Source organism: Salvelinus namaycush, chromosome 38 (genome assembly GCF_016432855.1).
Source record: "Salvelinus namaycush isolate Seneca chromosome 38, SaNama_1.0, whole genome shotgun sequence".
In the NCBI taxonomy this organism is placed as follows: domain Eukaryota; kingdom Metazoa; phylum Chordata; class Actinopteri; order Salmoniformes; family Salmonidae; genus Salvelinus; species Salvelinus namaycush.
In genome coordinates, this window is record NC_052344.1 from 2,988,638 (window position 1) to 3,000,473 (window position 11,836).

General features: G+C 41.4%; 1 protein-coding gene across 1 annotated transcript in view; it reads left to right on the forward strand.

Moving 5' to 3' along the window:
* The window catches only part of LOC120031781 (mucin-2-like), a 36,943-nt gene extending 25,425 nt beyond the window's left edge, over window positions 1-11,518 (forward strand). Inside the window, exons 27-44 of the mRNA XM_038977601.1 lie at window positions 1,693-1,803; window positions 3,076-3,217; window positions 3,339-3,367; window positions 3,591-6,065; window positions 6,212-6,415; window positions 6,632-6,873; window positions 7,071-7,257; window positions 7,373-7,577; window positions 7,795-7,967; window positions 8,192-8,261; window positions 8,382-8,491; window positions 9,390-9,421; window positions 9,523-9,673; window positions 9,784-9,821; window positions 9,957-10,064; window positions 10,172-10,211; window positions 10,616-10,724; window positions 10,862-11,518. Coding sequence (XP_038833529.1) covers window positions 1,693-1,803; window positions 3,076-3,217; window positions 3,339-3,367; window positions 3,591-6,065; window positions 6,212-6,415; window positions 6,632-6,873; window positions 7,071-7,257; window positions 7,373-7,577; window positions 7,795-7,967; window positions 8,192-8,261; window positions 8,382-8,491; window positions 9,390-9,421; window positions 9,523-9,673; window positions 9,784-9,821; window positions 9,957-10,064; window positions 10,172-10,211; window positions 10,616-10,724; window positions 10,862-11,033 — 4,598 coding nt within the window. The 3' untranslated portion in view covers window positions 11,034-11,518. The remainder of the gene's footprint in view (window positions 1-1,692; window positions 1,804-3,075; window positions 3,218-3,338; window positions 3,368-3,590; window positions 6,066-6,211; window positions 6,416-6,631; window positions 6,874-7,070; window positions 7,258-7,372; window positions 7,578-7,794; window positions 7,968-8,191; window positions 8,262-8,381; window positions 8,492-9,389; window positions 9,422-9,522; window positions 9,674-9,783; window positions 9,822-9,956; window positions 10,065-10,171; window positions 10,212-10,615; window positions 10,725-10,861) is intronic.
* Window positions 11,519-11,836: the final 318 nt, after the last annotated feature.

An 11,836-nucleotide genomic window follows, 5' to 3' on the forward strand; every position in this document is an offset into this window, starting at 1 on the left:
CTATAGGTTTGGCAAGTCGGTTAGGACATCTACTTTGTGCATGACACAATACATTTTTCCAACAATTGTTTACAGACAGATTATTTCACTTATAATTCACTGAATCACAATTCCAGTGGGTCAGAAGTTTACATACACTAAGTTGACTGTGCCTTTAAACAGCTTGGAAAATTCCATAAAATGATGTCATGGCTTTAGAAGCTGCTGATAGGCTAATTGACATCATTTGAGTCAGTTGGAGGTGTACCTGTGGATGTATTTCAAGGCCTACCTTCAAACTCAGTGCCTCTTTGCTTGACATCATGGGAAAATCAAAAGAAAATCAGCCAATACCTCAGTACAAAAAAATTGTAGACCTCCACAAGTCTGTTCCTAGGCCGTCATTGAAAATAAGAATTTGTTCTTAACTGACTTGCCTAGTTAAATAAAGGTAAAATAAAATAAGAAAATAAAAGTCTGGTTCATCCTTGGGAGTAATTTCCAAATGCCTGAAGGTACTACGTTCATCTGTACAAACAATGGTACGCAAGTATAAACACCATGGGACCACGCAGCCGTCATATCGCTCAGGAAGGAGACACGTTCTGTCTCCTAGAGATGAACGTACTTTGGTGCGAAAAGTGCAAATCAATCCCAGAACAACAGCAAAGGACCTTGTGAAGATGCTGGAGGAAACAGGTACAAAAGTATCTATATCCACAGTAAAACAAGTCCTATATCGACATAACCTGAAAGGCCACTCAGCAAGGAAGAAACTACTTCTCCAAAACCGCCATAAAAAAGCCAGACTACGGTTTGCAACTACACATGGGAACAAAGATCGTACTTTTTGGAGAAATGTCCTCTGGTCTGATGAAACCAAAATAGAAGTGTTTGGCCATAATGACGACCGTTATGTTTGGAGGAAAGAAGGGGAAGCTTGCAAGCCGAAGAACACCATCCCAACCGTGGAGTACGGGGGTGGCAGCATCATGTTGTGGGGGTGCTTTGCTGCAGGAGGGGACTGGTGCACTTCACAAAATAGATGGCATCATGAGGAAAGAAAATGATGTAAATATATTGAAGCAACATCTCGAGACATCAGTCAGGAAGTTAAAGCTTGGTCGCAAATGGGTCTTTCAAATGGACAATGACCCCAAGCATACTTCCAAAGTTGTGGCAAAATGGCTTAAAGACAATAAAGTCAAGGTATTGGAGTGGCCATCACAAAGCCCTGACCTCAATCCCATAGAAAATTTGTGGGCAGAACTGAACAAGCATGTGCGGGCAAGGAGGCCTACAAAACTGACTCAGTTACACCAGCTCTGTCAGGAGGAATGGGCCAAAATTCCCCCAACTTATTGTGGGAAGCTTGTTGAAGGCCACCCAAAACATTTGACCCATGTTAAACAATTTAAAGGCAATGCTACCAAATACTAATTGAGTGTATGTAAACTTTTGACCCACTGGGAATGTGATGAAAGAAATAAAAGCTGAAATCAATCTTTCTCTCTACTATTATTTTCACATTCTTAAAATAAAGTGGTGATTCTAAATGACCTAAGACAGGAGATTTTTACGAGGATTAAATGTCAGGAATTGTGAAACTGAGTTTATATGTATTTGGCTAAGGTGTATGTAAACTTCCGACTTCAACTGTATGTGTTATTGAAACAGTGTTTAAAATAACTATTCCTCCATCTACCCATACAGCGGTATACTGCGACTACTACAATGAGCAGGGCCACAGTAGCTGGCACTACGATCCCTGTGGACAGATCAAGACCTGTGGCAAAAACAACCTCTTCACTGGCAAGTTGGAAGGTAACTGAACTGACTCAATTAATGATGGATGATCCATCTAACATGGTCCCGGATCTGTTTGTGCTGTCAAACAGACCTGTCACCAGGCTATGATCCCAGAACCAAATCTTGTGTACACTAATAGATAATTCTGTTTAACCTCTCTTGGGCACGTGAGACGGTAGCGTCCCACCTCTTCAACAGCCAGTGAAACTGCTGGGCGCCAAATTCAAATACAGAAATACTCATTATAGAAATTCAGAAAACAAAACATATTTTACATAGGTTTAAAGATTAACTTCTTGTGAATCCAACCACGGTGTCAGATTTTAAAAACGCTTTACGGCGAAAGCATACCTTACGATTATTTGAGAACATAGCCCACTAGACAAATCATTACAAACAGTAACCAGCCAAGTAGATGAGTTACACAAGTCAGAAATAGAGATAAAATGTATCCCTTACCTTTGATGATCTTCATATGGTTGCACTCAGCAGACATTCATTTACTCAATAAATGTTCCTTTTTGTTCGATAAAGTCTCTTTATATCCAAAAACCTCCATTTTATTTGCGCGTTTTCTTCAGTAATCCACAGGCTCAAACGCAGTCAAAACAGGAAGACAAAAAAATCTAAATTGTTGCCGTAAAGTTCATAGAAACATGTCAAACGATGTTTATATTCAAGCCTTAGGTTGTTTTTAGCCTAAATAATCGATAATATTTCAACCGGACAATAACGTCGTCAATTTAAAAGGTAAACAAGAAACGCAATCTCTCGGTCTCGCGCATGAAAAAGCTCTGTGACACTTTAGGGTCCATTCATTCAGACTGCTCTTACTTCTTCATTTTTCAGAATACAAGCCTGAAACAATTTCTAAAGACTGTTGACATCTAGTGGAAGGCATAGAAACTGCAACTGCAAGTCAATGGATACTGTAATGGCATTGAATAGAAAACTACAAAACCCCAAAATAAATACTTCCTGAATGGATTTTTCTTAGGTTTTTGCCTGCCAAATCAGTTCTGTTATACTCAAACACTATTTTAACAGTTTTGGAAACTTTAGCGTGTTTTCTATCTAAATCTACCAGTTATATGCATATCATATCTTCTGGGCCCGAGAAGCAGGCAGTTTATTTTGGGCATGCATTTCATCCAAAATTCCGAATGCTGCCCCCTACCCTAGAGAAGTTAAGTTTACATGTATGTTTAGATCTGTCATGAGAAATTAATCTACTCCTCACAGTGATGTTGACCTTAATGCTAACTCTGACATTGTCTCTGTGTGCAGGCTGCTACCCGAGATGCCCAGCAGAGGCTCCATACTATGATGAGAACACAAGGAGTTGCTCCACTTTGGACAACTGCACCTGTTATTCCAACGAGACTATGGTTAAACCTGGTACAGTTATCAGGAAACCCACTGAGAAATGGTGAGTACTTATTTACAGTATATCAGTGCATGTAGGCCTATGTGAGGAAATGAGAAAGGGAAAATAAATGTAACATACAGGAGAATGGTAACTGATCTTTTACGGCGTTCTCTGTCTACAGCACTTGTGAACAGGGGCGTATTAACTGTGGTAAGTGGATATAAGTTATGACTGCATTAATGTATTTGTAAATCAGTTAAGACTTTGATCACAATTGTGACTGACTTAAATTAAAGTATTATATTATCAGGAATGCAGGTCGCAGTTGTAAATGAGAACTTGTTCTCAACTGGCCTACCTGGTTAAATAAAGGTGAAATAATAAATACAAAATGCTGTATTAACACATCCATTTATGTGATTTGCCTCTTTAGGTCCTGATCAAACCACTACCCCACCTGAACCTACAACCACAGCTACACAACCCACTACAATGATAACTACACCTGAACCTACAACAACTATACTGACTACTACACCTGAATATACAACCACACCTACACAACCCACTACCACACCTGAACCTACAACCACAGCTACACCATCAACTACAATGATATCTACACCTGAACCTACAACAACTATACTGACTACTACACCTGAACCTACAACCACAGCTACACAACCCACTACAATGATAACTACACCTGAACCTACAACAACTATACTGACTACTACACCTGAATATACAACCACAGCTACACAACCCACTACCACACCTGAACCTACAACCACAGCTACACCATCAACTACAATGATATCTACACCTGAACCTACAACAACTATACTGACTACTACACCTGAACCTACAACCACACCTACACAACCCACTACCACACCTGAACCTACAACCACAGCTACACAATCAACTACAATAATATCTACACCTGAACCTACAACAACTATACTGACTACTACACCTGAACCTACAACCACACCTATACAACCCACTACCACACCTGAACCTACAACCACAGCTACACAATCAACTACAATGAGAACTACACCTGAACCTACAACAACTATACTGACTACTACACCTGAACCTACAACCACAGCTACACAACCCACTACAATGAGATCTACACCTGAACCTACAACAACTATACTGACTACTACACCTGAACCTACAACCACACCTACACAACCCACTACCACACCTGAACCTACAACCACAGCTACACAATCAACTACAATGATAACTACACCTGAACCTACAACAACTATACTGACTACTACACCTGAACCTACAACCACACCTACACAACCCACTACCACACCTGAACCTACAACCACAGCTACACCATCAACTACAATGATATCTACACCTGAACCTACAACAACTATACTGACTACTACACCTGAACCTACAACCACAGCTACACAACCCACTACAATGATAACTACACCTGAACCTACAACAACTATACTGACTACTACACCTGAACCTACAACCACAGCTACACAACCCACTACCACACCTGAACCTACAACCACAGCTACACCATCAACTACAATGAGATCTACACCTGAACCTACAACAACTATACTGACTACTACACCTGAACCTACAACCACAGCTACACAACCCACTACCACACCTGAACCTACAACCACAGCTACACAATCAACTACAATGATATCTACACCTGAACCTACAACCACAGCTACACCATCAACTACAATGAGATCTACACCTGAACCTACAACAACTATACTGACTACTACACCTGAACCTACAACCACAGCTACACAACCCACTACTACACCTGAACCTACAACCACAGCTACACAACCCACTACCACACCTGAACCTACAACCACAGCTACACCATCAACTACAATGAGATCTACACCTGAACCTACAACAACTATACTGACTACTACACCTGAACCTACAACCACAGCTACACAATCAACTACAATGAGATCTACACCTGAACCTACAACAACTATACTGACTACTACACCTGAATATACAACCACACCTAAACAACCCACTACCACACCTGAACCTACAACCACAGCTACACAATCAACTACAATGAGATCTACACCTGAACCTACAACTATACTGACTACTACACCTGCATCTACAACCACACCTACACAACCCACTAATACACCTGAATATACAACCACACCTACACAACCCACTACTACACCTGAATCTACAACCACACCTACACAACCCACTACTACACCTGCATCTACAACCGCACCTACACAACCCACTGCTACACCTGAATCTACAACCACACCTACACAACCCACTACTACACCTGAATATACAACCACGCCTACACAACCCACTACTACACCTGAATATACAACCACGCCTACAGAACCCACTACTACACCTGAATATACAACCACACCTACTCAACCCACAACCACACCTACACAACCCACTAGTACACCTGAATCTACAACCACACCTACACAACCCACAACAACAAGAACCACACCTGAATATACAACCACACTATTCCCAACGATAGTTACAGGACCTACAAATACTCAACATAGTTCACCAGTTGTGTACGTGTTGAGTACTACAGCCGGACAAAACACTACAGCAGAAGCAACTACAGCATACACTGAAACTACAACTAAATTAACATCTACACAACCCACAACTACCTTCTCATATTCTACCACCAAATATGTTGAACCAACATCTACAACCGAACCAACATCTGAAGGACCACCGACTGAAGCTACAACCCTGTACACAAGTCAACTAACAACCTCCTCTACACGATCTCCCACTACCTCTGAATCAACAACATCCACGCGTCCAACAACGATGTCAACAACAATATCTACAGAGTCTACAACACGTACAAGTAGGCCAACATATTTAAATATAGTTTTGGCAATTTGGATTGTTGATATTGGTTGATATCTCTCAAATCTACACGAATACTGACCTTACAAATAGATGTAGAAATTGTTCCACTGTGTTTAAGTCAAATCTTCACCTTGTTTCCAGTTTGTGAGTGTAGAGACCTGAAGAGAAACCAGATATGGGCGTGTGGAGAGAAGTGGACAGAAGACTGCTTCAATAAGACTTGTAAGGATGGGAAGATAGAGATGACTTCAGTCACCTGTCCGAATCCAGTTCGCCCCACCATGTGCCCCAGGGGACAGATGGTCAGAGTCTCAGATGGATGCTGTGACTACTGGAAGTGTGATTGTGAGTCTGGCTGCCTGTCTGTTCCTTTGTGTGAAGTGCTAGAGTTTGTCTATCCGTGTATCTTGTTTTTGAAGAGGGTTTTACTTCCTGCAAATTCTGATGCTCTTTTTATGTAGTTTTGTCTTCCTTATGGGAATGCACTTATTATAAGTCAGTTCCTCTCTTATTCCCCCTCTACTCTTATGCCCCTCTACTCTTATTCCCCCTGTCCCCCAGGTCGCTGTGACGTCTATGGCGACCCTCACTACATCTCCTTCCAGGGTGTGACCTTTGACTTCCTGGATAATTGTACCTACATCCTGGTCAAGGAGAGAACGCTGCGTCACCATCTGACTGTTGCCGTGGACAACTACTTCTGTATTCCCGAGTTGGACGGCTCCTGTGCCAAAGGCATCATCCTGCAGTACCAGAACAACACGGCCACTGTCAGCATCGTACCGGATGAGTACAGGGTGAAGGTACTGCCGGTCTTCAACTTCATTTATTGATTGATTGGTTTAAGGATTCATTCATCCGTCCATCCAGTCATTAAATTATTTGTTGATTCATTCCAGTAGTCACCACATTTTATTGATTGTCTCTTGAATATATAGCCATGATGGTGATCTTTCTGCGATCTCACTCACTCAAACCATTCTGCTCCTCTCTGTCCTAGTCTACTCTGAACCAGAAGAATGTCGAGCCTCCCTATGAGGAGAATGGTATCAGGTTTGAGACGACAGGCTATATGGTGTCTGTATACATCCCTGAGATACGCTCACATATCTCTCTCACACCATCCAACACTCTGACTGTCACCTTGGCCATGGAGCATTTCCTGAATAACACCCAAGGACAATGCGGTTTGTATTAGACAAGGAAGTGTCTGTGTGTGCGTGCCTGCCTGCATGCATGTGTGCAATCGTGTATGTATGTGTGTGTTACCAAGCTTACGTTTACATCTTTGGCCATTGGCAGGTGTGTGCGGTGGGAGCTCTTGTGTGCGTAGAAGTGGGGAGACTGAAGCTGACAGCTGCTGTGATAAGACCGCCTATGACTGGATCTATGAGGACCCTCTGAAGCCTGAGTGTAGCGCAGCTCCCAGGGACGTCCCATGCCATCCTCCAGGCCCTCCTCCACCCCCCTGTCCTGGAAGCCCCCTCTGTGACCTTCTCCATCACCCGTAGGATGATTCAATTCAATTTGATTTATTTCACATGATGATCTCCCAAATGGCCAAAAATCTGTGGCGTTTCATTCAATGTTGCTGCGACAGCTATGATAAAACATTACACTGAGATAAAACCATGCAGCATACAAACTGAGTTTGTTGTGTTGTAAAACTATTGAAGGTTTATTTTCCTGTATGTTGATCAGTCTGTTGGTATGTGTCTTTACAGAGTTTTTGCAAATTGCAGTAGGCGGGTGGATCTGAGCCAGCTTGAGAGGAACTGTAGGTTTGATTCGTGTGGGAGGAACGACATGGCTTGTTCTCCTCTGGAGCAGGCTGTTGAGGAGTGTAAGAAAGCAGGCATCTGTGTGAACTGGAGACAACTCACCAATGGGACCTGTGGTAATTTAACTAATTTTTTCAAAAAGTTCCTGAAATGTGTATCGGTGCTTGGAAAATCAGCTGAGGCGTTGATAAAAAAAAAAGAAGGAAATGTAGTTGTATTTGTGTATATATAAATAAATTAAAATCATCCATCATGGTGTACTGATGCTGGGGAAATGCATTAAGACACAAGGTCAAGAAGAGAGAAAGAACATTTCACTAAATAACTTTCTTTTTTTCAGCTATTGGGTGCCCAACAGGGATGGTGTACAGAGAGTGCCAAGGTCAATTGGATGACTACTGTCACGGAGGGTAAGTGAATCCATCTCCCTGTGTCCTAACTATTTAACAGAGGACATTTTACGTGTCTAAATGTATAAAAAAGTGTCTGAAAAGTTCAAGAGTCTTTTGTGTTCCACGTTCTTTCTGCAGAGTCCGTGTTCAAGGGAGAGTACTGGAGGAAGTTAAGGCTGGATGTTTCTGTCTCAGAGGACAGTTCAGAGCTGAGGAGCACAAGAAGATCTGCGTGTCGGACTGTCCCTGTGAGTGGAGTTTGGATTCTCTCTTGAGCCTAGGGCCAAATCCTAACTTGAGAAATCCACTTGTATAGGTTGAAGTTTAGCTTGTGATCATCTGAGTTAGGGTTTCCCAAACTAGGGACAGGGTTTCCCAAACTCGGTCCTCGAGACCCCAAGGAGAGCACATTTTGGTTTTTGCCTTAACACTACACAGTTGATTCAAATAATCAACTAATCATCAAGCTTTGATAGTGTTAGGGGTAAACAAAATCAAACGTGCACCCCTTGGTGTCCCGAGGACTGAGTTTGGGAAACACTGCACTATGAGTATCCCAAATCAGGATTTGGCCTGAACACATTGACTGCAATGACCTCCAGGTGTGCAATTTATACATACTATCAGGGTTGGGGTTAATTTCACACATTCAATTCTAATTCAATTCCCTCTCCCTGTAAATTCCATTTAATAAAATTCTAATTCCAGGTCACTTTAAATGCAGAGATACTTTAATTCCTCTCAATTCCATTGTAAGTTAAATTACACGAATTCAATTCCCAATTCAATATTATCCCCAACAATTCCACATTCGAATTCAATTCCTTCAGGCTTTCAGACTGATCATGTCAAAGCCTAGCTATACTGGTAATATGGAAATACAAGTTGAAATTAATTTAAAATAAATCGTGCAAAATATTTTGTCACACTTTGTGCATTAATTTCATTTTCTGGGAAATATACAAATATTGTTTTCCAATTCAAACAGTCCAAACAGTTTAACAGATTGTTGACATTCGAATTGAATTCAACATACATTCTCCGCTTCATGAGTGAATTACAACTAGATTGGAATTGACCCCAACCATGCATACTATACTGATGTTTTATGTGTAACAAGTTAAACCTCTTCATCATGTCTTCCAGACTGCAAGGGTCCACTGGGAGAGTACAAGCAGGTGAGAAGACCATGTGCTTTCATGGCTCCATGATTACAGCTCTGTGGTTACAGGGCTGATATACTGGTACTTTTTAGTATTAATGTTCTTATGTTTTACAGCTTGGGGAGACATGGCAGTCCAACTGTCAGGTGTGTACGTGTAACAACCGAACCAAGACAGAGGAGTGTCAACCTAACCTCCCCTCCCCCGCACCTTTCTGCAGTCAGAACTCAGTCCTGGTCACCGGCTGCTGTGGCGAACAGACCTGTGGTAAGATAATGGACCTGATACTGAATAATAATGATGCATGTCTTTTGTATAGGGTGTTTCGAAATACACTCACCTTCCTAGTGCTCACATTACCTCACTTTCCTTTGCAGTCGAGAAGACATGTAACTATAATGGAAGGACCTACAAAGTAAGCATCCTAGATGTTTAGAAATACCAACTTTATAAAGCTACTGTACCAGAAAAAAAATATATACATACACACAAGACCTTTGTACACATTGGCAGCTCTTCTTGGCTGATGTCTATGTGCCTGTTTGGTTAGGTGGGAGACAGATGGACAGACCTTGCCCTGCCCTGTGAGTCCTATAGCTGTACCAGAGAAGGCACTCAGACAGTGAAAAGGGTGTGTCCCCATCAGAACTGCTCAGAGGTACCTGCTGCTCTTTCTCTGTATCAATCACATGTATTTATGAAGACATTTTTACATCAACACCTGTCACAAGGACATTCTTTTCAATGTCACTTTTTTATTTCTAGGAGGACAGAGTATGGGACGAACAACATTGCTGCTACACATGTAAGCTAACTCTTATCTCTAGTCCGTGTTGTAGGTAAATGATCATATCTGGTCACACTGACCACGAAGAGAGGGAGAGCCAGACATCTAGTGGTTGAACTGAGGTGGTTCACTTATTCACTGTGGACGTTTCCACTGCAAGGAGAGACTAGAAAATCAACAACAATATAACGTTTCCTAGTCTTTGTATCTGTTTCTTATAGCTCCAGGGGATGATTATTTACAATGTAACTCTGAACTGTATTAAAAAAAACTATATTTTCGTATTTTGTTTGTCTGTCCTATGTTAAAAATAATTGTTAAAGTGTTCAACATAGAGCACATTAGTTCAGAGAAAGAACTGTGGTGATGATGAGGTTTATGCATTTGTTTCCACTCACACACTTCCGTTGCCTCTACCCCAGGTAACCAGACCTGTGCTACCAGGGTTTCTAGTGTGAACATCACTGTAGACAACTGCACAGCAACACTACAGCTGCCCACGTGTCAAGGCCAGTGTGGGACAGAGACAAGGTAAGACTGGTCAGAGATTATTAGTGCACTTTATTGTATGTTTCTCTGGATAAGAGTGTGTGACATAACTACAATGTGAATGTCTTGTCTGGTCCTCTTCTCTTCTCCTTCCTCTCCTCCCTCTTTCTAAACCTCAGATGGGTTGTTGCTCGCAGTATTCTCCAACTGGAACAGAAGTGGGAGTGTTGCAGAGTGAGGAGTCACGAGAGGAAGTCAGTGAATCTGACCTGTACTGGGGGCTCCGTTATGCCACACCTGTATGCACATGTTACCAGCTGCGAGTGCCATAACTGCAGTATATTGCAGTAAACATCGCTTTGTGTTCTGAACGTATATGCACACAAACAAACAAAAATCTATATTGAACTGTTATTAAGATGGTGAAAATGTGCCAAATCAATGTTTTTTCTAGATTCTGCAACCTTCCTATAATAGTGTCTTGGTCGGTGTTTTGAGGGTCTACTGTACAGTACGTGCAGAACAACGGCTTCATGTTCCCTTAGTAGAATAGGTTTTTCAGCTAGTGCACATCGGTCGAAAGGCCTTTTTCTATATTGCATATACTCTGTTCCAGTGCAGGAAGTGGACCACTATATGTAGAATATTGTTGATTGTGTATGTATTCCATAGACTTCACATAGGAAATCTTCTAATGATCCACCCAGCACTTTTTGCACTTTTCCATCTAAAAGACTGCAGCTCCAATTTGAAAGTGATTTTGAAATGTTTATTTCAAGAACTGTAACCACTTTGATTTTGCTGATTTTATTTTAAATAAAGTACTGAAGCTTCCACATTGAATAACCATTTACTTATCACAATCAGTTGACTTTCATTGATGAATGTGCATGAATTGAATTAACATGAGTATTGATTAAGATGAATCTGATACATTAACATCAGTATTGATTAGCTGAATTCAACAAAAGTTGCTAATCCTATCAGAGATATATAGGTGCACTATTACCTACCAATCAGGATCAGTTTCTATGGCTGCCAGGGGTTCTGAACCTTCCTTCTGCAGGGCCTACTGAGACACCCCTCAAATCTGGAGACCCCCTGTAAGAATAGTATAAATATTTTCTGAGAACATTTTAAAAAGGAAACCCCAC